Raw genomic sequence first — 25,903 nt, 5'->3', positions numbered from 1 at the left:
CACTTCACAGTTTCACATGCAGAGGAATCCAAGCATTCATCTCCAGGGTGTTCTGGAAGTGTGTAGAACACATTAAGGAGGCAATTGGCTCACCCCTCATGAGTCTTAGTTCTGAGCTAATAACACTTTCAGATATCTATCTCCATTTCAAAGTACTTTTCATTTACAAGTCTCTAATCTATCTTAAACAACTAGCAAGTTACTGATTTAATTTTCTTCTTGGTTGGAGCTGCTGTTTTCCCCCAACAATAGTAAACATAATGTAACAGTCATTACCACTAGGGGTGAGCTCTGCAGTTAGTTGTCAGGGTTCAGGGCTATCCTGAACATCACTTATCCTCACTAAGGCTGAGTCCTCATCTGTAAATGAGGATTACAGTCATCCTGAGAGGATTATGGAGAGCCCATGAGGTAACCTGCTTATACACAGCCTAGCAATTGTAAGCACTTGCTAACAGATATTAGCTGTTATTGGTAATCAGAACTGATATATTCTAAAACTCTAATGGATTCATCTTTTTGCTTATATAGATAAAAATGATGACAGAAAAATGACGTTCAAGCATGCTGCTCTCTTACATCTGCTGGTGACAATTAGAGACGTCCTTTTAACATGTGGCTTGGATGAAGCATTAGGTTGGTGGAGAAATTTTTATTATTTTCTTCTTGTTGAATATTTCATATGATATAACTTACTGTTCTGAAAAAGATGACACTTCTGGAAAAGTTATATAGCCTTCTCTCCTATTACACTGATCACTTTGTCATAATTATTAATGGGATATATACATATATAGTACATATTATATGTATTTCAATGCTAGGGATCAAACTCAAGACCTCTTAATACTTTAATACCAAATAAGCAGTCTATCACTGAGCCACACTCCCAGCACAGAATGGAACTATATATATTCTGATTATGTCCTTTGTTCTAGGTCTGAATTGCTGAGTTCTGATGGCCTTATAGATTTAAATGTATAACTGTTATTATGCACTGAGTTTGACATTTTGTCATATACATTTTAGGCCCTTAGTGCATGTTTGGAACTTTGCCTTAATGTTGTACAAAATAGTGTCGCACTTACTATACAGGATAGGGAGCCATTGGAAAGATACAATTTGCTTTTAAAGTTAATTCTGGGGCTGGAGAGATGGCTCAGTGGTCAAGAGTGCTCTTGTAGTGGACCCCAGCTCAGTTCCCAGCACTCATGCTGAGCTGCTGCCTCTGGGATTATTGCCTCTGACCTCCACAGCACCTGCACTCATGTGAATTTACCCCCAGCACATGCATACAGATAAGTAAAGATACAATAATTTTGGGGACTGAGGTCAGAGTATCCCTGGCTGTCCTGGAACTCACTGTGAAGACCAGGCTGGCCTCAAACTCAAGAGTTCTGCCTACCTCTGCAGTGATAGGATTAAAGGCGTGTGCTCCCATGACTGGCCCACACTAAATCTTTTTAAAAACTTAAAAGTCAGACAACAGTCTTGAGGATCAGGTCTGAAAACCTTAGGAAGTAAAACGTTAGTCAGTCTCTCAGTTTCCTGACAGCCTAGCAGCACTAATGTAAGTCTTAACATGCATGGAGAACATATGGAATGAACTAAATACCCTAAGCCAACATTCACTAATTACTCAAATCTAGATCTACTAAATAAGACCCTTCAAGGACAAGATTTAGGATCTTTCGTGTTTAAATCGCCCTTAGTGGACAGCTATGGTTGTGTAATCTTGTCACTCCAGCTTTGGGTAGGCCAACAGGACCTCTGGAATTTAAGACCATCCTGCAGATTATAGCAAGACCCTGTCTTATGTGATGATTTAGATCCCAATGTTTTAACAGAGGCACATATTAATTATGAGTAAATATTATTTTTACCCTGAGTTTATATTCTAATGAGGTTGTCATATACACTATATAAAAAAATTCAGGTACAAAGTTATGTAAATTAAATACTAAGAAAATTCCAGTGAAACAAGGTTTCAAAAGGGTTTCCATTAAGTGTAGATTCTAAGATTTACAGGAAGAGTGAATTAATGTTCAGGAAGCAGGAAAGAATAGGATATATTCTTTTCTGTGTTTGGGTGTTTTGCATTGCCTGTAGAGATCAGAAGAAGGTATCAGATCATCTGGAACTAAGTTTACAGGCAATTGTCTATCATGTGGGTGTTGGAAACTGAACCCCAGTCCTCTGGGAAAACGCCAGTGCCTTTAACCACTGAGCCATCCTTCCATTCCTGTTAATTGTCACTTAAGCTTTATTTCTAGCCAGGCATGGTGGCACATGCATTTAATCCCAGCACTCAGTAGGTGGGGGCAAAGGCAGGAGGATCTCTGTGAATTTGGGGCTAGCCTGGTCTGCATAGGGAGTTCCAGGACAGCCTGGGCTACATAGTAAAAAACAGAACACAAAAAGATTTCTTTTATAGTGAGTTATTTTCAGAAACATTAAGACTTAACATTTCCCTAATTTTTCTTTAACAGGATATTTGTCAAATGCAAAAGATATCTACAAAAGTGTGTTAGACTCCTATTTGGATAACATTTGGAGACAGCTGAAAATTTTACAGTTCATTAAGGAAAAAAGGCCTAAAACCAACTATAAGGTCCAAGAATTGCAATGTCAGATACTAAGTAGGCTACAGAGTCAACAAAAAATGAAGGTTGAGTATTGGGCTGAAGCAGATAAAATAATTAGTATAAAGAAGGGGGTGTGGCACAGTACCTTTAACTTTGAGGTTATAAAACAGGCCGTTTGGCCCTTGACAGTTTTCTTCTTAAGTAACATAAGAGTAGCCTCAGACCCAGAGAAAGGGGGTGTGTGTCATTGTCCACTGCCTTCATATTTAAATGCTTTAATTCCTGCTGTAAGCTGTTGTCTCAGATTGTGGACATTTACATCATAACATAACTGTCATGATTTACTTTTATGTAATGGGGCAGAATCTCATCTGACGTGATACTGTAAAAATACTTATGTCTTGGATTGTATTAGAAATTACTTTCTCACCCATCCTCCATCAATTATATGAAAGCTGAATTAATGAAGTTTTAAGACAAAATGCCTCTTCAAACCTAATCTAGCAGGAAAACATCACACATGGTCATATTCAATCTGAATATAAAGTTATATGAATTTTTCCCTTCCCCCCTCTGCCGCTCCTTTATCCTCAACTTTATAGTCTCTTGAATGACTTTCCTAAGTTGTTCAATTAAACCTTAAACCTTAAGTTTACCATTAAACCTGACTCACTGCTCCCTTCAGAAAGAAACCACATGATAAGTAGGAGAGTACAAGTTACTCCTCCATCCAGTGATGTTAGACATGGGGTTGAAGTTAACAGTGACGAAGCAGGCCGAGACAATTTGTCCAAATGTTCTAGACATGTGCTAAGACTGACCCAGAATACTTCCCTCACTGATATTTGGTGTTTCCAGAGTTGAGAACAGGATTGTTTGCTGTGTAACCTGTGTGCTCTGCTTTTGTTTTTAAGACAGGCTTGGTTCTCTGTGCAGCAGAAGCTGGCCTTGGCCTTCAGGTCCTCCTGCCCAGGCCTTCTGATCGCTGGGATCACAGGCTACCACACCTGGCAGCTCTGTGCTCACTGATGTCACCTTTATCTGACCAGCTCATTTTGCTAGGTTTCTCACTGTAGCAAAACTATGGGAAGGAAAAAAATACAGAAGAGAAGATTGATCATTCAGCAATACATGTGGGATTCTTACTTTTGACTAGGTACTGATTATAATAAGAATGAACTCAGATGGAGAAAAGCATTTGCTTATTAAAACCCTTAAGAAAATAGAAGGTAGGGGCGTTTATCTTGTATTTCATTTAGTAAATGTTTTAAGTTATAAAAATATACTCATCTAACAGGCATTGACATTAAAATACTATAAATTTGTCTTCTCAAAATCTAGGACTCACTGGGGTTTCTCCAATGGTTTGATTCTCCAGTTGCTCAAACTTTCATCAGTATTTAACTGACAATCTTTAAATCAATTTTGACTATAAGTCTACAATATATTTATAATTATTTATATGTATTATTATTAAGAATATAATTTCATTAAGACATGTTTTTAGATTACTCTATAGTTGCTATATTAGTACTACCCGCTTAAAACTCAGTTTTGTAAACAAAAAATTTCATGAAGACGTAGCATAGTAGGTCTTATAAGCAGTAATTAAGGAGATGGACTCTAACCCAGTTTTCTTAGGTCACTGCATTCCTCAGCTCTGAACACTGCCTATGTCGGCCCTTTCTACTTTTTGGCTTTGGCCATCACTTGGGTGCCGTCTCCATCACACTATAATGGGAATGTTGCTTTCTCCCACAAGACTTTGCCTCCTCTGTAGCCTTGTGTGTGGGCAGTAGTGGACAGTAGTGAATGGTGGTGGACAAGAGTAGTGAACAACAATAGTGGACACTGGTGGACAGTGGTGGACAACAGTAGTGGAGAGTGGTGAACAGTGGTGGACAACAGTAATGGACAGCAGTGGACAGTGGTGGACAACAGTGGACAGTTGTGGACAACAGTGGACAGTGGTGGACAATGGTGGACAACGGTGGACAGTGGCGGACAATAGTGGACAATAATGGACAGTGGTGGACAGTAGTGGACAATAGTGGACAGTGGTGGACAACAGTTGTGGACAGTGGTGGACAACAGTGGACAGTGGTGAACAATAGTGGACAGTTGTGGACAGTAGTGGACAACAGTGGACAGTTGTGGACAGTGGTGGACAACAGTAGTATACATGGACAATGGTGCATGTATGGGGTCCTGATGATAGGGGAAATCTAGTTTCATCTTCCACATGTTTACAGCACATCTAGTAAAGCCCCTAATTTTTCTTTAGGACCAAATCTAATATGCACTTACTTAGACTTTAGATGATGTGAATTACCATAAGGAAATAAGAAAAATCCTATTGTCACCAAAGCTATGTGCCATCAAGAAATACTACACATAATGGTTAACATCACTACGTATAATAGCTTTGTGAAATTTACAGTTGACTGAAGTAGAGTGCAGTATAATTTAGACTTGGCTTAATTGTTCTTTAATTAGTTATGTCAACCAGAAATAAGCTGATGGCTGTATGGATACAGTATTTGAGATTTATATTTTGTTTATACATGCTAATAAGAAATTTAGATTAAAATTAAAAATCATGAACGGCTGTCATCCAGTAGGTCTTGTGTTCCTTATACAGTCAATAGACAAATGCACACATTCACGTCACATTAACAGACACTCCCTTGCTGATTTCGTTATGTACTTATGTTTTTGGCTAGAGAAAAGGTAATAATCTACTATGATTTAGGGCAAAATAAGATTGAATGCACAAGTAATGAGTATTTCATATGGCTGTTTTAAAATTAAATGTTTGACTGAAATTGTATGGCATAAAAAGTTTAAATTGGGGGTTGGGGAATTAGCTCAGTGGTAGAGCGCTTGCCTAGCAAACGCAAGGCCCTGGGTTCGGTCCCCAGCTCCGAAAAAAAAGAAAAAGGAAGAAAAAAAGTTTAAATTGTTATGATCTCTGTGTATACACACCAGAAATGTGTAACCTTATGTTTTAAGCTTTCCGATAAGTAGACTTAGAAATATAACCTGGACAATCATATTTCAAATAGCTTCCTTGTTTACAAATTTTTAGATCATTTTAATGAGTGACACTGGGAAAAAATTATGAACAAAACTGAAAAAGAAGAATCTTATTGAAAGAAAACTCCCCTTTTTTCCAAACAGGTTTAACAGTGACTGTTTTACGTTCAATTGCAAGAAAAGATTTTCTGGAAACTACTGGTGTTTTAAAAGGGTAAAGTTGTATTTCTTTAATGTGCAGCGTAGTTCCCCAGGAAAGGGGAAATCCCTCCTGCAGTCTGGCTGAGGCCACAGGAGTAGCCAGTAGCTCTAGGGTGATGCTTCCAGAGTTCAGGGTAAGGAAATCTGAGACCCACAGCTTTACTCTCCTCGTGAAAAATGCCTCACACCAAACATTTTAACTCAACATAGCCTTGTATATTTAGTAAAGTAAGCATCTAGGGATTTAATTCAATATTATTTTAATATCCCAAAATTATCATTATCGTTGTTAGAATAGAAACAAAACTGGCACTCAGCACTCAGGAGGCAGAGGCAGAGCTCCACAGAAAGCCCTGTGGGTGGGGTGTGGTGGGGAGGGCAAAGGGAAGAGGAGGGAAAGGAAGGGGAGAGAAGGGGAGGGGAGGGGAGGGGAAAGAAAGGGAGGGGAGGGGAGGGGAAAGAAAAGGAGGGGAGGGGAGGGGAGGGGAAAGAAAGGGAAGGGAGGGCGGAGAGGAGAGGAGAGGAGAGGAGAGGAGAGGAGAGGAGAGGAGAGGAGAGGAGAGGAGAGGAGAGGAGAGGAGAGGAGGAGAGAAAAAAAAACTTTTAAAACAGCCTAGTTTCTCTTCCGTCTCTTGGCCTGGCTTGTCCTATCTCCCTTTGTCCTCCGGAGGGCCTATTAATTAATAATAGGCCTATCATTGTGTTTTTAAATGTCTTTATCTTGCCTTATTTCACGTAGAAATTATTTCTAATATTGGGATACAAGTAATGAAAAGAAATATAAATAAAATAGAAGCCCACAAAAACTAGACAGAAACACATTTTAATTTTTATTTATGTACATAGAGTATTCTTTGTATATATATGGTGCATACCAGAAAAGGGCATCAGATCCCATTATAGATGGTGGTGGGCCACTGTGTGGTTGCTGGAAATTGAACTCAGGACCAATGGAAAAGCATCCAGTGCTCCTAACCACTGAGCCATCTCTCCAGCCCCAGCATCCACACTTTTAACTTCTAGATTGAGCTGGATAGAAAGAAGTAGTAGGGGGTTAGTTACAGTGGGCACTGTGTCACGTGAAGGTGGTAAGAAGACGACGCTTACACTACTGTGTCCATCGTCTTTGTCTTCATGAAACACTCACGAGGCTGGTGGAAAACAAACAAATCTGTCTGGCAGTCGACACAGAATGCCCTAATATGGAGATTTTCAGCAGTAAGGCATTGGTGAGGTGAGGCAGATTTCTCCTCTTGACACCCATTATCGATAATACTCGGGTAAAAAATTCAGAGTTACATTTAGGATATGAGCATATGAAAGATTGTATGTTCTGGCATTTTTTAAAGTATGATCATCAGAGAAAAAGATAAAATAGTGGTGTATGCATTTAATCCTAACACTCTGGAGGCAGAGGCAGGCTGATTTGTGAGTTTGAGGCCAGCCTGGTACCAAGTTCCAGACAAGCAGAGCTATGTAGAGAGACCCTGTCTAAAAATCGCAAAGGAAACTGACAACAACAAAAGGATACAATGAGATGAATACAGTTAAAAGAAGTGAGCAGCAAGTGTGCTGATGTTTTTCCAGTTGAGTGGGCAGAGGTCAGGCGAGCACAGGAGCCATCTTTACTGCTCAAGCTAAGGGGTAGCACGTGTGTAATTCCCTTGTCTTGGCGTCTTTTGTCTCCAGCACACATTCCTGTGTGGTCGTGCACAATTACAGTATCAGAGAGGATTTCCCCTGGAGCAGCTTCTCTCTCGTGGTGGAGTACAACCACGTGGGCCACTCCTGCTGGGCCCAGCACTGCCAACAGTTGGATATACCTTTCCTGGCCTTTAAAGTTGCTGTTCCAGACACGGCTCTGCAGAGTAAGGAGACAGGCCAGCATCCTGCCCCACTAGAGCAGGGCTGTCCTGTTCACAGAAAGACTTTTCCTTGTTCCAATTGCTAGTCATAAAGTAAACATCGTGTTTATATAACGTCACTAACGTGCAACCGCATCACTGCTCTTTAATAAAAAAGAGAAAGGTGTGGCAGAAGAAAAAGTAAACATTTCATCCTCTTACTTAGCAGATGCCCTGCTGGATGGATTTGGTGGGTTTCTCTTGAAAATTCCGATTCCATATGTATTTTTTGCATCTGAAGGACTTCTTAATACTCCAGGAATACTCCGGCTGCTGGAGTCTAAGTAAGGCACTGCGTTTGAGTTGTTGGTCTTATGTGTGTATGTTCTGATAAGCTAAATACTATGCCTCTCATGTTGGATTCTGGCTTACTATATTCTTGAATATTCTAGTCGTTCTGACCCGGGACTAGAATATATAAGAACGGCCTTCCAAAGAGTTTATCAGTTTATATTTCTAATCCCTAAACCATAACATTGAACACCTTGTTAGGATATGTACTAACTTTATGAGCAAAGTAAAATCTAATTTTTCTTTAAATTTGCATTTTGCTTAAGTTTCTCTTTTTACCAGCACATATAGACATCTTCTGTGTTTTCTATAAACTACATGTTCAAAGATTTGAGTCATTTGCAAAATTGAGAATGAGAATTTTTGCTTAAAAACAGCATGGAAAACAGGATTATGAAGGTCTGAATGGATGGTTGAGTCTTTAGGTCATTAGTTTTGGGGTTATACTAACATTGAGTGCTTTAAATTAAAAAATAGTGAACCATACCGCACAGGAATATTGAAGTGCATGTCAATGAAGGATAATTGAATTATTGCTTCAGATAAACTCCAAATCAGCATTCTGTACTTTTGTTTTCATTTGAAAGGCTACCAGGCATTCATCAAAACATGTTAGCTGTGTACACAGGGAGTAGGGTTGCCGCTCAGTTATAGAGTGTACTTTGTATGTGTCTGTCTGTGAGGCCCTGAATTTAACCTCCAGCAACAGCTTGACCTCCAATATGAGGTCGATTTAAAAAGAGAGAAGAAAATTCTGATGAGTGGGACCCTGTAGCCTTTTGATGAGGTACCTGTGCTTCATGAGAAGGAGGATAAATTGGTCAAGACGTTTGTCATGGAGAAGACAGACTAGTAATCAGCACAATTACCAAGACAGCATGAACTTCTTAAAAGGATTATCACTGTAAAAAGAAGAGAAGAGAAGAGAAAAGAAGTTAGCAGGGGTTGTAGAGAAGACTCAGCTAATTAGCACAGTACCTGCAGAGGACCAGAGTTGGGTTCCAGAACCCAGGTTAGGCAAGCTCATAAGCACCTGGAACTGCAGCTCAAGGTGATTCCAGGGATGTGATGCCCTGTTCCGGCCTCCACTGGCACTGCGATACACATGAGTTCACACATGCATGCACACACACAAATAAACACACATGAAATTAAAGTACAGTTTATAATAAATAAGTAAAATGAATAAAGAAAAATGTTTATCTTGAGATGAACACAACTCAAGATAAAACCAGTAGAAAATGCACCGGAGTCTTTCCGTGTGAGCAGCTATAGAGTAGAGGAGAAAGGTTTGTAGTTTCTTTTATATACTGAATAAATCACAATTTTCTTCCCAAAACTCAGAGTAGGTTGAATTATGAAAGAAAACCAATACCCCACATAATTTAATACTCAGAAGGGCAGCTCGATACTCAGAAGAGCATTCTTGGCATTATTTTCCCTGAAGAATCTTGTCTTTTGCAGCTATAACATCACACTCGTGGAGAGATGCTGCTGCGAGTCACTGAAACTCTTTGGAAGTACAGAGCGTTATGTAGTGCTGACAGTCGACGAGCAGACGGCTGTAGTTGTGCAGGTAAAACTGTAATAAAAAATAGAAATTCAGGCTGGAGAGACGGCTCAGCGGTTAAGAGCACAGGCTGCTTTCCAGAGGTCCTGAGTTCAATTCCCAGCAACCACATGGTGGCTCACAACCATCTGTAATGGGATCTGATGCCCTCTTCTGGTGTGTCTAAGACAGCGACAGTGTACTCACATGCATAAAATAAATCTTTTAAAAAATAAAAATTCAGGTGGGAAGTGGATCTGGGAGAGATTAGCATAAGGACTGGGAATAAATATGCTCAAAGGTATGAAATATCACATTAAAGTATATTAAAATGGAAACTCACACATTAAATACATGCAACTCAGCAGTCAATTCTCTGCCAGATTAGGTGACCCTCTCCCACTGAGAATTGATGTACGGCAGTGTGTGTGTTGGGGGGTTGGATACCTGGGCCGCTCCACCCTCTCAGAGGAGAATGGGAGGGGAGATAGTGGAGGGACTGTGTGGAAGGCGGGCAGCATTTGGGATGTAAATTAGTAATACCTACAACTATGTGGGACTTAAGATGTATATCAATTCTTGGAAGAATCTTTTTATGTTTGTTCGATTGAAGTGCTGGTTGCAAAGAAGTGGAGATTGGAAATCAGGTTTGAAGAGGTAGAGAGTATAAGTTACTGGTAAATGTGACAGAGTACACTCTGATTTGATGAGCAAACATTACAATATAAGAAACTATAATGGGAAAGTTCAAACTCTGGATCTTTTTTCCTTTCTTTCTTCCTTTCTCTCTTTCTTTCTCTCTCTCTTTCTTTCTTTTCTTTCTTTCTTTCTTTCTTTCTTTCTTTCTTTCTTTCTTTCTTTCTTTCTTTCTTTTTTTTTTCCGGAGCTGAGGACCGAACCCAGGGCCTTGCGCTTTCTAGGCAAGGGCTCTACCACTGAGCTAAATCCCCAACCCAAGCCCTTTAAAGACACCATGAGTCTTGATTATTTAAAGTTCCTAATTGTTTGTTGACTTGGAAGAAATTACTTAATCCCTAGTTATAGAACTTACTGTTGGAAGAAGGGCGTGTCATGGATCCCACACTTTATCAATATGTCTTACTACAGGACAAGACAGTCCAAAGGTGAAGAGACCCGAAGTCTCCTCAGCCTGTCCTTTAATTGTGCGGGCAGGCTCCAGGGCTTACCTCAGGCCACCATGCTTGCACGGCAAATGCTCTTTCCCATTGTTATTCCATAGGCTTTAAAATGTACTTTCTGCTCCCTAGAGCAGCCGTATCCCAGTCCACAAAGAGCGTTGCCATTACAGGAGCGCTAACTCAGCGATATAGTCATATCCTGGGCTCCGGAAGACTCACAAGGCTCCCTACTGACGCTGTTCTTTGTTTTATGTCTACTGCAACTCTCCCCGTTTCCATGAGACTTTAATTTTTCCATGAAATAGAAAACCATACCTATGCCTCTAAAGTTATCATTTATATGCCACAGACTGTTGAAGTTTGTAAACAGTAGTCAACCTAATGCATCTTTTGTTTTCTCTATTTTTATAGGACCTAGAAGAATTACATTATGAGAAGGCATCAGACAATATCATTATGAGATTAATGGCATTGTCGTTCCAGTACAGCTGTTGCTGGATAATACTATATTCCAAGGAAACACTAAATTCACAGTAGGTAAACGTTTCTTTATCCATAGTCATAGCCTCCTTAGTCAGTCCTCTCTGCACACAGATGCTCATGTCATGTTATCCATCTAGTGCACTTTAACCGAGGGATTCTGGGGATGGAGGCATGACTCTGGAGACAGACGCTGCCTGGACGTTCTGTTCAGATCATCTCCTCCCACCCCATCTCATTAAGCATCACTGTTTTAAGTGTTTTATTTCTTGGTAATTTTGGGCTTCTTTGCTAAATGATAAATCACTTTTAAACCTCATCTAAAATCATGTTAATAAGTCTAACAACTTCCTCCTGTACTTTGATAACCAAAACATTAGAAAATACCATGTCCAGACAATGCCTTGAGTCATATCCTTTACTGATAAGCAGAATGAAACGTTTCTCTTTTATCCTCTGCAAACTGCCCTCGATTCCCACTCCTCTGTGCCAGTCTTTGCTCCTGTCTCAGGAATGCCAGTACTGTCCTTTCACCGCTCTGAAGCATGTGTCTGTTGTCAGTTGTGTGTCACTCCAGACTCTTCAGTTCCGTGCCCCTCCCGGGCCTTTGATTGTCCACCTCTCTAAGAACTTTCCCCTGTCTATATCTTCTTTGTGTCAGTCTCTAAATATATTTGTTATGAGTTCTTTCTCTTTTGTTCTATTCACTATACATTGTATCTACTACAGCTTTGTCAGTGTCTGTTGGTATAGAATTACTACACCCGTAGTCTTTCCAGGGAATGAATTATTAATCTCTCAATCTCTCTCTCGCTCTCTCTCTGGCTGTCCTGGAATTCACTCTGTAGACCAGGCTAGATCTGCCTCCCAACAACTGGGATTAAAGCCATATGCCACCATGCTCCATAAAATCTCTAATTCCTTTTTAAAAACTAAAAATTTATTTTATGTATGTGAGTGACTGTGTAGTCACTGTCTTCAGACACCAGAAGAGGGCATCAGCTCTCACAGACGGTTGTGAGGCACCATGTGGTTGCTGGGATTTGAACTCAGGACCTCTGGAAGAGCAAGCAGTCAGTGCTCTTAACCACTGAGCCAGCCAACTCTCCAGCCCAAATCCCTAATTCTTTACTAAATATTTCTACCCTCATATTCCACAAACTCCCAAAGTTAGCATGTTCAGATCTGAGCTGACTGTGTAATCCCTGCCCTTCACACCTTTGTTTCTTCTTATCTGTCCTTTAGCAATTTAACATTGCCTCCCATCCATTGTCCTGTAGTCATAGCCCCAGGACCTTAGCATAGATCCTATTTCATGTTGATTGTTACACTGCTAGTTGTCTTTCTGTCTCCACATAACCTCAGTGTTCCTTTATGTGGCGTGTCATATACTCCGATGATGTCCCTAAAGCCCAGATCTTATGAAAAGCCTTTACTGAGGGGCTGGGAAGGCACCTGAGTCAGTAAAGTGCTTGGCACAAGGAACTGACTTCACTTCCCAGGGCCTAGTTAAAGACAAAAGTCAAGCATGGTGGTCTGAATTTTAATCCCAATGTTAGGGAGGCAAAAGCAGGTGGGTCCCTATTGCTCACTGGCCACCAGCCTAGCCTAGTTGACAAGTACCAGTGAAAAATCCCACGCAGAGAGACCCTTACTCAAGTCTTGGGAAATCGCAGACCCCAGACACGGAGAGACCATTTTGGATGTAATAAACAAAGGCGAGGTTTATTACAGAGACCTATTACAGAGATCTCCGGGCCGACACATATCCCGCACAGGAGACAGAGGTGTCGGCCTCGAAACTCAAAAGTCAGAGGGTTATATAGAGAAGGCTAGGGGGTTTTGGCGTGGTTACATACAATTGGCTCATTCAAACATAGCAGTGAGAACAAAGCAGAAAGAGTACGTGTTAGAAGTCAGGGGCTTATCAGGGTCTGGAGGATGGCTCTGAGTGAGCTGGGGGGAGATGTCTTTCTGCCAGACGTCCCATGAATCAGTCCCATTAACTCAGGCTGGTTCCTGCATTCCTTTTCTTTATGGCTTGCCAGTCCTGCCTGGACAGTGTTTCCTGTGCTCCTTTATCTTTATGGCCTGCTAGTCCTGGCTGCAGGGCTTAGCCCTGGGTCTGTGGCCTTTTGGGGTTTATTCTTTTAATTTTTATATTTCTAAACCTAGAATTCGTATAATTTTCTTTTCATTCCCGTCTTCTCCTACTAAATAATTCTAATCTTAGAATTTTGATATCAAGTCTCATATTTGGTCTCACCAGTTGTCCTAACTGACTGGTACTGTTGTCTCACAACCATCAACCGCACAGCACCCACTCGATTTTTAACAAAAGCAATTAACCTGTTTGTCATGTAGGAGCCAAAAACTAAAACCAAGAAAATTATTAATAATGGCCCAGCTGTAGCAGAGAGTAGGGTAGTCATCCAGGGAGATCTACTAAACTAGCTCTCGAACCATCTCTGATGTGTTTTTCTGTCTGTCTTTTGTCTAACCTTTTTTTAAGTTTATTTATGGAGTCTTTAATTACTCCTGAATGGTCTGTATAGAAGCAACGTTTTTCTTTCAGTATAGCACACAGACTCCTTCTTTAAGGAATATCAGGTCTGATCTTTTTTTATTTTGAAGGACTACCTCTGAGAGGGAGGTTAGGTATTCTTGGAGGTCAGCTAAAAAGTCTTTCACTCTTTTTATATCTGAGTCAATGGCAGTTCTGAATTCTCTATAAGCTTTGTATTGTAACAGCAGATGTCCTTGTGCTGTCCTTGTAGCACCTAGATAGCCCTAGCCCTAAGTAATTCTCAACTCTTTTTTTGTGTGTGTCTTACTAAGTCTTTAGCATCAGGATTCCAATCTGGACACTATCTGAACCTATATATCAAGGTCATGACTGTCTTTCAGAACTTCTAAACTTATACAGGTTGTGATCCCTGAGGCACAGTCCCAAGAAGTGTTAGGAGTACTAACATATGTAATGTTACATCATTTGTAATAGAAATCAAGCCTATCCCCACACCTATCTCGATGGAACCCAGGACAAACATGACTGAATTTCCCTCTAGGTCCCAGCTCTCAGCCCTAACAGCTAGTACACGGCTGGTGAGGGCTGAGAATTGACGGCTGTCAGGGTGGTCAGCAGCACCAGGTACAGTCCTTTCTATCGAGGCTCGAGTGTCTGGGCTCCGTGTCGCTGCTTCCGACCTGGAACTGATGGGATGTCTCAGGGGTCTCCGGGGCATAGGCTGCTGTCAGCTGTGAGCAGATTTCCTTCTGTATCACCTGTAGGTCTTTTAGCCTGGCATACAAATCATTATTACTATGGCACTATGACATGTTGGTTCAGTAACATCATCTAATACAGTCAGGGGAGCTGAGGCCCCATATAAGATCTCAAAGGGGGTAAGGCTGAATCTGGAAGGGGTATTTCTTGCTCTGAAGAGAGCAAGAGGGAAGGAGAGTCACCCAGTCTGTGCCAGTCTCCATGGTCAATTTGTTTAGGGTCTCTTTTAGAGTTCTATTTATTTACTCTACCTGTCCTGAACTTTGAGGTCTGTAAATATAATGTAATTTCTAATCGACCTCTAAATACTTGGCCACACCCTGGCTTACCTTGGCAACGAAAGTAGGGCCGTTGTCTGACCAGATTACCTTGGGCATTCCAGACCTGGGGAAGATTTCTTCTAGTATCTTCTTGATGATTGTAGAGGCCGTCTCTCGTTTGGTGAGGAAAGCTTCTATCTATTCCTGAAAAAGTATCTACAAGCAAGTTGTTGGCTTCATCAGGGCATCTAAGAGATGGCAAAGGCATCTGTAGCGCTGATGTGCTGGGGGGTAGAAGTTCAGCCATCCCAGATGATGTCGTGTTGTCTACCATGGCAGCACCCACTTGTCTCTGACCTTCATTCATGAAGAGAACTGTTCCCGTCTGTGGACAAGCTCCTCAGCTTTCAGCAGGGGTCAATCAGCCAGTCGTAGAGGTCTTTCCTCCACCCATGGGCTTCTGTCAGTGTTTGACACTCGTGTTGTGGTGGCTCCAGATCCGGACCGGGCAGCAAGGTGACCAGATTGTCCCCAACCGGTGGAGAATCTAGTCCATGGCAGCTGACCAGTGGTCCCATCTTTTGGGACACTCTATCAGCCACTCTATCACAGTTTAAGTCCTGGATTGGGTGATAATTGTTAGTGCCCGGCTGGCAGGAGTGATGTGTTCCAAGCAGAAAAGCACTAAGCCATTCATCTCCCAGCATCAGTTACTGGTGTACTGAGACAGGTCTTAAGCTCCACATTTATAGTCTGCAGATATGCATACACCTGGCCTCACCCAGCCATTTCAGCCCACGCAAGCCATTTTGGAGAACAATTTTCTCATGAGCAAGGGATAGGGGCAGTCAGGGATGACCATGAATTAGTGGGTGGGTTACCCGGCCCACGCCAAGGTCCACTGTTCTTCGGGCAGTCCATAAGTATTGTTCGTTGCCAGTAGCCCCTTGCACTCAAGGTCTTTGGATATTGGCCCACTGGGGGGCATAGGAGCACAGAGCTTTGGGTCCCTGTATCCACAAAACAACTGGGCGAGCTTCCCTTCTATCTCTGTGCATAGCCAGCACCAAGAGGCTCTCCAGTGTCCCCTCTTGTTCTTTCTGGGGCAGTCCCTGACCCAGTGTCCTTTTTCTTTGTATTAGGCACACTGATCTTTAGCCAGGAATTCTCTTTTGTTGTCAGGTATTATCTTCCTAGGTTCTCTAACTACTGTGGCCAGTATATGTTCCTCTCTTGTCTTTTATCTCTCTTTAGCTCTTTAACTTCTTTTTCTTTTTGTCTCTTTTTTTCTCTAGCTTCCTGTTCTTTTTACCTCTTTCTCTGTAACTTGTACTAACTCTCAGCAACTTAACTTAACCCTTTAAATTTCTGTAACATTCTCTTTATATCTTTTCTTTATCTTAGTCAGATTGGTGGGGCATTTTCTAGCCCCTCGGAGACCCACCCTTGGAGCCTGGTGGCAGACCTGGCACTCCCTACCTTTAGGCGTCTGAAGAGAGCTGGCAGAAGTGAGGGCCTTCCATCCATCTCTGGAACACTTTTTCTGGCCTCTAGTAGGATTCTGTCTTTCCTCGGTGGTAAAGAAGACCTGTAACAGTTACTAACAAGCATCTCAAATGGGATGGTGAGAAAACAAGGGAATCTTGAGAATAGAGGTCCACTGAAGAGGGCAAATAGCATTTAGTCACACAGCTAAGCCAGGAGGCTTTCTTGGGACAAAAAGACCTTGTGAGCAGAGGGGCAGTCTATCTGTTACCGGTTGTCTCTCTGGACTTAGATTTTCCCTTAAGGAGTACCTTCCTTTAGTGCCAGCTCAGTGGCTTTATCGCTCAAGAGACCCATCCTCTAAATGGCACTAGGCTTCCAGTAAGAACTAATAACAAAAGGATGGAGAGACGTTAGAACCTGGGTGTTCGATACTAAGCAGCTGACGAAAGAATTGTAACCAGTTCACCTGGGGCTTTCAGGACCTCAGTAGCAGCCCTTTACCAAACTGTCTCAGTGGGCTAAAGGCCCATGGAAAAGAAAACATTAATCCTGACCTTGGCCACAGCCAAAGCCTGAATTTTAAATTTTGACTGGCAAAACAAAACAAAGTTCTTTACAGTTTGTTGTAGATTTTTTGAAACTATTTTAGGGGCTTCTCTGTCCCCCAACCTGGGACATTTCGACCACAGGGGCAGGAACTGGCTGCTGTGGGGATAGGATCAAAGGCACTCTCCATGCTAATGATGACCAGTGAGAAAAGTAATTTAATGTTGGAGACTGACTCCTCTCTTGGAATAGGGCCAGCAGATAAGGCAGGCTCCCTAAAGAACTTTTCTTAATGAGCACTCTCTTTCTGTGAGCAAGAGTTGAAGGTCTGGCCACTAAAAGCAGAAATTTTTTTCTTGTTCTTGTTTTCTTTAGAGTCCTCCCCCACCTCACTCTCAGCCTTTTTAGATCATTCTTCTCGTAGCATTTCTAACACAGCCTGTCCCTTTTTTATAGCCTGTTGACAGCATTTCTGATCTTTTAGGCAGCTACGCACTAAGTGCCATACCGGCTGAAACTCTGCCTTTAAGATTTCTTGCTCTCAAGCAAAATTTAAATCCTTTTCTAGCTTATCTCAGCTGTCCACCGTGAGATTCCCAGAGATCGCGAACCAAGGTGTAGTAATTCACTAAGAAATCTCTCTATAGTGTTTCTTTTTACCTTAAGCCTTTTCCTTTTAAACAGCTCCTGAAGAGCCAGAAAAATTGGGTGAGACTTGAGAAGACCCCATGTTCGCTGTAGCAGCTCCGCAGCTAATTTCGCTCCCCCCTACTGTGTGTTGGGAGCACAAGCACAGATAAAACACTATGTTTTAAAAAATTAACGTTGGCTATCAACCAACACACCACCACTCGAGCGGGGTCCATAAAATTAAGTTTCTTACTCACTATACTTGTTTCATACCGGAGGCCTAATCTGGGGAATTTTTATTATTGAGCGGTTTTGTCCTCAAGGTTTTTGTTAATGTCTGTTTACACAACTGTTAACAGCAGCTAGGCTGATCAAGGGGAGTAAAGGGAGGGGCATCTCTCCTTGGGGAGGAGGCTCAAGAGAGAAAGACAAAACTCCCTGGCAGAAAACAATTTCTCTCAAGCAAATTATTTTTAACTTTTAACTTAAGCACCAAGAGGACCAAGTAAAACTCTTTGACGAACAAAGCAAACAGTTTCATGATTTCAAACACAGTCGTCAGTCCAAGATTTCAAACACAGTCGTCAGTCCAAATTCAAACACAGTCGTCAGTCCAAAATTCAAAAACGAAACAAAAGCCAAAAAGACACTCGACAATACCACAGAAAACAAACCAGACAAACAATATCAAAACAAAGCATCTTATAACCAATTTTCACAGATGCCTGGTACCTTCAGTACCTGGCCCAAACTGCAGCTTAACCTTAGCTGCTTTTGGGATGAGATGGACCATCTGATTCCACCTCCCAACAGGATTTTAGAGTGTCCTCTTGTCCTAACATCCGTATAATGGTCCACCATCAAAGACAAAGGGGTTATCACAGTCTGCCCCATGGCAAAGAAAAAGAACACCAAACACAGAAACAGAACACAAACAGCAGACACTAAGGAGCACTCTGTCTCCTTTGTTCCAGAAAACCACAGTCAGGTCCTCCTGACTGCCCACAGCCGGGCTCTTCCGACTGTTCTCCGCCCGTGGAACGTCTTCCAGGGGCTGCAGCCTGCGGGCCCCGGGGCGTCCCCCGCTTCCGCAGCCAGAGGGTCCTCACAAACCACAAAGGCAGCTGCACTGAGTGGGGATACACATCCACTCTCCTAGCACAGGGCAGGAAATACACATCTGCCCTCTTAGAGCAGGGCAGGAATACCCATCTGCCCTCTTAACACAGGGCAGGAATACCCATCTGCCCTCTTAACACTGACCAGTACTAAGACACACATATATACACACACGGCGGAACCAAAACAGAGACAGACACAGACTGACAATTGCGGCGCCGCTCACACAGAAACACTCAGACAAACATCCAACTCACCTCCAAGGGGTCTTCGGAGTCTGGGTTGGTCTCGAAGATCCCGGACGAGCCCCCACGCAGAGAGACCCTTACTCAAGTCTTGGGAAATCGCAGACCCCAGACACGGAGAGACCATTTTGGATGTAATAAACAAAGGCGAGGTTTATTACAGAGACCTATTACAGAGATCTCCGGGCCGACACGTATCCCGCACAGGAGACAGAGGTGTCGGCCTCGAAACTCAAAAGTCAGAGGGTTATATAGAGAAGGCTAGGGGGTTTTGGCGTGGTTACATACAATTGGCTCATTCAAACATAGCAGTGAGAACAAAGCAGAAAGAGTACGTGTTAGAAGTCAGGGGCTTATCAGGGTCTGGAGGATGGCCCTGAGTGAGCTAGGGGGGGAGATGTCTTTCTGCCAGACGTCCCATGATCAGTCCCATTAACTCAGGCTGGTTCCTGCATTCCTTTTCTTTATGGCTTGCCAGTCCTGCCTGGACAGTGTTTCCTGTGCTCCTTTATCTTTATGGCCTGCTAGTCCTGGCTGCAGGGCTTAGCCCTGGGTCTGTGGCCTTTTGGGGTTTATTCTTTTAATTTTTATATTTCTAAACCTAGAATTCGTATAATTTTCTTTTCACCAGGACAATTACAGAGCCTGTAATTACAAAGCAGTAGACAGCACCTGAGAAGTGACATGTGTGTTGTTGACTTGTGGCTCAGGCACAGCTGAGAACACTGAACCCCAGGCAGAAGCAGGCAGATCTCTGTGAATTCAAGGCCAGCCTGATCTACATAGGAAGTCCCAGACCAACCAGGGCTACATAGTGAGACCCTGTCTCCAAACACATGAAGGAGGGGGAGGAAAAGAAAAGGTCATTAACTTCTGGCTCCAAATGCATATGCTCCTAGTTACCTACACACTGGCCAGTGTGTGAGGTGCTGGGGACATGACCCAGCTGGATGGGGGCTGCTTCCCTGCCTTCAGTTAGCCAGCCTCTCTACTTCTGCAACTGTTTCCCAGAGAGAAACTGCACCCAGTCCCTTAGAACCTGCCCCCAGGCGCTTACTGTGTTTCCTCCTCCATCTCCTTAGGGTCCTCGTGGACCCTTTGCATCCTGTGAACTGCTTAGCTCTGTGTCTTCTCTGTTGGTTCTTTGGAGGATTTGTTCTAAAGCTCGCCGCTTCTGTATGTGAGACGCTCAGAAGTTGTTTGTTGAATTAGTCGTCTTTCCCACCGAATTGCTACCCCGTTTCACACTTTTATCCCTATAGTACCACAGCCCACCTAACTCACAGTGGCTTTAAGTTCTTTAACGTGGTTGGTAAAGAAGGTATCAATGTATTTGACATTGCCCGTGACTTTCTTCTCACTTTCTGGATGCTATTTTTTTACTGTTGTTTGTTTGTTTTCGAGACAGGGTTTCTCTGTGTAGCCCTGGCTCTCCTGGAACTCACTTTGTAGACCAGGCTGTCCTCAAACTCACAGAGATCCTCCTGCCTCTGCCTCCCAAGTGCTGGGATTAAAGGCAGACACCACCACCACTTTTTTTTCTTGATGCTATTCTTATTTCCTAGTTTACCAAACTCTCTCTGAATAATTGTTATGAGAACAGATACATACCCTTGGCTCTTAACTCCTTTTCCGTTAACATGCGGCCCCAGCAAGTCATTTATCCCTTTCCACATGAACTACAAAATAAGGGCTATGGTCTGTGCTTTAACGCTGTCACTTGGAAGGTTAATAAGGCCTGTGAAACACTTTATAAATCACTTTAAGCTTCATCCAAAGCATAGTAATTTCTTAGATGAATTGCTCATCTGGACGTTTTCTAAGGTTGCTGTTAGATTGCTGCTGTTTACATTTCATTCTGTGGTTCAGTTGCAAAACAGGGAGAAGCAAAAGGCCCCAACCTGTCTTTACCTATCATGTAAATATTCTTAAATAGCTTTATTTTTATCTGCATATACAGTATAATTTATTTATGCTATCATAAAATACAATTTTTTCAGAATTGTAAGTTTCACGGTTCTATATCACTAGTGATTGTATCCTCAGCTGACCAGATGAGAGGAATTGAGAAAGCAGCAGAAATGATTTGAACTAGCTGAGTTGTTGAGGCTGATAGTTTCTGTACAAGGAAGAGCTCAGCGACCTTTAAGATAGCCTTTGGTTTGATGTTTGCCGGAAAGAGGCATCATGTAGTCATACTCGAGGCTATAATTTATTATAGTCCAAGGTAAACAACCTATAATGCAAAATTAACAGGAGAGGAAGCTCACTCTTCAAAGCCCGGAGGAAGCCTCCAAGAGTCTTTTCCTAGTTTACTTAGAGTGCTTAATATTCTCAGCAACAAGTCTGACAGCACTTATAAACCTTCGTCCAGCCAGGAGGTTTAATAGAGACACATGACCGGGGTTAAGGGCTTAGCACAAGTTGGAGTTTTCAGTGTTCAGAAGGTAAAAAGTGTTCAACAGCATTCATATTATTTGTACAAACAGCTTGGATAAAGTAAGCTACTCTATCGGTCTTTTACTCTGTGGAAAAACTTTGTCTGGGTGTTGTGACAGCATTTGTGGGGAAATGCAAACATGTCTACTTCCCCTAGGTAGGAAGCCAATGACCAAATAAGGCTACCACCACAACCCAGCTCGGTGACCAGAGTTTATTAAGTTACTTACAGGAGTGTGGGCGAAGGGTTAACTGTAGGAGCAGAAATGAATCCACATCACCAAAAACCCACCCCAGGGTGGGGATGGCTCACCAAAGCTGCAAACCTATAACTCAGTTCATGGGCAGCTTGACAGGTTGCAGGCAGCTCAGCTGGAGGCAGCTCAGACCACCCAAGCCGCCTGGAAGAGACAAATCAGCCAAGCAGAGGCTGCCTGAGGAGATCAGCCTGAGACAAATCAGCCGAGATGCCTGAGGAGGCAGAGGCCAGCCGAGATGCCTGAGGAGGCTCAGACCAACCGGACTGACTGGAGAAAACATGCTCCACAATATTGAGCTGCCTGCAGCCTATGCAGTGAGCTCCAGGTTCCCAGCTTTTCTGAGTTGTTAGCCATGTTGGGGTGGGCTTGGGTGACACGGCTGTCTTTGAGTCATTCCTGCCCCTACCCCTCACCCATAGTCCTGTGTGTAACCACAAGAAAGCACATGGTTCACCAGGCTGGAGTCTAGTGGTCTTCCTACCTTGGTCTGTCACTGACTCCCTATGTGGGATGGATACACGGTTGCTCACATCTCCCCAGGAACACTGTTAGACAGCACAGAGGAAGAAGCCTAGACTGAGTACTTGCCTTGGAGTTCTTAGTGATAAACTGTCCTTCTCCTCACTGCTGCTTAGACTATCCGTAGGGAGTGGGTAAAGAGAGAGCCATGTCTCAGAGGACAGCTGTCGCCGTGGCCCTGGTTGGTAACGATTGAAGGGAAGGTGCTCGTGGCGGTACCCTGCTCTTCCACCCAGAGGTGGAGTATTCTGTGTGTCTAACTTTAGTTGGTGCAGTCGTCCCTGGAGCTAAGAACAGAATGGGTCGGATCTCGCCTTACCCCTCATCTCGCTCCATACACAGCCTCACAACCCTAGCTTTAATAGCACGGTTAAAGACAGGAGGTAGAAATGTCTTTTCTAGAGGGTGGAGTAAGTACAAAGAGAGGTGGACATGCTTGCAATAAAATGTCCAATGAATAAACATACAATAATAAAATTCTTCTTAGGTACCACCTCACAGAAAAGGCACTTCATCACCTCGCACAGATTTATGCAGCTCTGGTGTCCTCCGGCCTTAAATCTGAAGAACTGGATGTAAAGGTACCACTTCCCTATACATTCAACTGTTAGGTTCATAAACAAGGAACACTTGGACATAGGCGCCCAGTGAAAAGCACTATTAAACAGACATAGCTCCTTAAGAGCCAATGAAGAACAGGGTCAAATTATGAGATATATTACCTTTGAGTTTGTTTAAAAGTGCTTATGTGTGTTTGTTTATGTACACACATAAATACATACAAGCAAATAAATAAGTGGAAAAAACTTTAAGCCTGGTATGGTGCACACGCCTGTAATCTCAGCTCTCAGGAGACTGAGGCAGCTGATGGTGAGTTCAAAGCCAGCTAGGGAGCTATATAGTGAGACAATCACAAAAACCAAAACAATAGTGGTGCTTCTGCTTCACTTAAAATCAAGCCATAGTTAGAACTTTAAAAAACCAACTCAGGATATAAAGAAAAATAAATGTCCTTTGACCAAAACAAGTTATTTATGAAAGCTATACCAAGTTCTATCTGCTACAGACACTTTGGTAGGGCAGTGTGCCTGGTGAGCTCCTCATCTGGCCTTTTCTTATTATCCCACTGTAAAATGTGGGCATTTGCTGAGTCCAGGGTTCATTATCTTTCTACTATCATTTCCACTTCCCTCATTTAAGGACTCAGATATTCTCACAGCCTTGCTGTAGTTTCCTTCTTTTTTTTTTTTTTTTTTCCTTTTTTTTTTTTCGGAGCTGGGGACCAAACCCAGGGCCCTTGCGCTTGCTAGGCAAGCGCTCTACCATTGAGCTAAATCCCCAACCCCATGTAGTTTCCTTCTTAAAATCCTTCTGATGTTTCCAATCTGCACCTATATCCTGTCAACCAGTTGGAAGTCTCCACATGAGCATCCTGGAAATACCTCAGACTCTGTGTGTCCATATGCAACTTCTCTTCTTCCCCAAAGCTTGATTGGCAATGTCACTGTCGAGTGGTGTGGCCCTCTTTGTGTGGCTGTGGTATCTCTGGAGTGAGTCTTCCACTCCCACCTCTGCTTCTCTACGTTCAGGCATCCATTACTCTCATGCAGATTTTTAAAATGCCTTCCTAAACAATCACCCTGTTTACCTTCTCTTACTCCATCACATGCAGACACCAGTCCCATTGCTAAGATGCAGCTGTGGGAATCCACGCCCTAGACAGTAGGTCCTGAAGGTGAGGGCGCTTGTCTGTTTGCTCCTTTATCCTGGGCACTTCTGTATCCCAGCACAGCGCCAAGTAGCAGGCTATTGATAAGGACTCACAGTTAAGTCCTCTTGCTCACGTACCCTCCATGTCTTCCTGCCTCATTCAGGGTAGAGTCAAATTTAGGTGGATTCAAAGTTTAGTCCCTAGGTAATCATTTGCGCCATAAACCCCATCCAGTCGTGTGCAACCAGTGAAGAAGTGTCATCTGGCCTTTCCTCCCCAGGAGTCCTGTTGCCTGTCTCGTAGAGCTAGGTTTCAAACACCGCCTCTGTGAGGAACCCTGTCCCAGTCAACAATCTCATGGCCCTGCCCCATTACTCCTTACACCTTTATTGCAGTGTGATATGTTTGTTGCTGGTATTTTCTTTTGTTCTGTTCTTGATTTTGAGGCAATGTAGTCCTGGCTGGCCTAGAACTCAAAGATCTACCCACTGACCAAGCCAGCTCAGTCAACCGGGTCTCAAGGGAGGGATAGGGGATTGAAAAGAAAAAAAAATTAGACAGCACTATAACATGATTCCAACCGGTGCTGAGGCTGAGGCAGGTCAGTCCTGAGGGATAAACAAAGCAGTCAAGGAACAAACAAGGCATAGACAGAGTAGGTGAGGAACAAACAAAGCATAGGCAGAAGTCCCTGATCACCGTACTCAGGGCCTTAACAGGCCCACCAAGATACAGAGAACACATTCCTCAGCTGTACTCATCTTGACTCTTCGTCCGAGTCCTAGCCCAATGTCAAATTCCCGCCTAGAAAAGTAGCCCCCAACATCTCCACAATCTACTTCTCAAGTGCTGGGATTAAGGTGTGCACAACTCTGAAAGGTAAGAACTAAGTCCTTTGTAGAGCTGTGGCATCTTGTGCTGTGTGTCATACAAAGACAATATATTCAACAAGCATGTACTAAATAGAGTTAAGTCAAGTCATAACCTGTGAAGAACATCAACAAAGATCTTTGTGAAAATTTCAATCTCATGAGGGATACTAAACACAAAAGTAAATTCCTAGAAAAGTTATCTTTAAATAAATAATGAGGATTTAAATACAATTAAATATTCAAAGGAGGATCTTCTGCTTGGTTACCCTTTTCCCAGCATGTGGTAAATAATTATATGTAAAATTTGATATCAGTAAAGTGGCACTGTGTTCAGACACAGGGACACAGTCCAGAGAAGGTATCCCCCGAAGAAGGCACTTGAGGGTAAAATGGAGTGCTACACCAGCCATCCATTCCAAACAAAAGTCTGCTTCCACCAGATAAACTACTCCAGAGGCTTTTCAGGCTCATCCTAAGAGTAGTCCACTTTGTTTGTTCATTCGTTTTTTATAAACTTTAAGATGTGATCAAGGCCAATTTGTTATTAGTTTGTTAGTATGTCATTATATGCCTAGGCATCTCATCGTTCTGACTTGGTGTCATTACTAAAATAAGTTTGAGAAAGCCGGGGATAGCTTGGTGGGTAGAGTACTTGCACGCATGCACAAAGCCATGGGCTCAGCCTCCAGTGCCACATGCACTAGAACGGTGCATACTGTAATGGTGGAGGCAGGACGGTCACAAGGTCAGGGTTACCTTTGGCTACATACGGAGTTCAAGGATAGCTTGGGCTATATGAGACCCTGACCCAAAACCAAAAACAGCCAGGGGCTCCTATGCCCAGATGTATTATGTACGTGTTACTTTAGTGTATGAATTGTCACTTTAGTTACCATAGCTTTTGTCTCTTAGAGAACATCCATATAAATTATCAGCACCTTTTTGTTCCCAGGCATCTTAGCCATAAAAGAAGTACTAGAAAGTCTAAGGACATTCTCTTAAAATAGAAAAAGGTACTGGTGGTGTTATCTAAATTTTGTTCTTGTTTTCATTTGTTAATCTTTTGTTTGTGTGGTACTGATAATCAAATTCAAAGTCCTGTGTGTGATAGGCAAGCAAGCATAAAGCAGTTATAATCTTAACCCTCTAATTTTAAAAAAGCTCTGTGAATTTCCTATGAGCTCCCTTTGTAGATGATACATAAATATATAAATATACAACTTCAGAAATAGACCTCTCGAACCCTTAGTGTGGGCATGAGCCGCAGAATTCTTATTCTGATCAATGACCGCAATATCCATCGCTACCGCAGTAGAGTTCTACTTAAATGAAGCTGTTTATCA

The 25,903-nt window shown here is 42.6% G+C and overlaps 1 protein-coding gene across 1 annotated transcript in view; it reads left to right on the top strand.

Annotated features, from left to right (window-relative positions):
- Nucleotides 1-25,903, top strand: part of Shoc1 (shortage in chiasmata 1) — a 95,797-nt gene that overhangs the window by 55,491 nt on the left and 14,403 nt on the right. Inside the window, 9 exon segments of the mRNA NM_001446935.1 lie at nt 532-636; nt 2,490-2,668; nt 3,742-3,814; nt 5,766-5,835; nt 7,512-7,690; nt 7,896-8,010; nt 9,482-9,593; nt 11,117-11,238; nt 22,465-22,558. Coding sequence (NP_001433864.1) covers nt 532-636; nt 2,490-2,668; nt 3,742-3,814; nt 5,766-5,835; nt 7,512-7,690; nt 7,896-8,010; nt 9,482-9,593; nt 11,117-11,238; nt 22,465-22,558 — 1,049 coding nt within the window.

Source organism: Rattus norvegicus, chromosome 5 (assembly GCF_021556685.1).
Source record: "Rattus norvegicus strain SHRSP/BbbUtx chromosome 5, alternate assembly SHRSP_T2T, whole genome shotgun sequence".
In the NCBI taxonomy this organism is placed as follows: Eukaryota; Metazoa; Chordata; class Mammalia; order Rodentia; family Muridae; genus Rattus; species Rattus norvegicus.
This window is presented reverse-complemented; position numbering and strand designations above follow the sequence as displayed.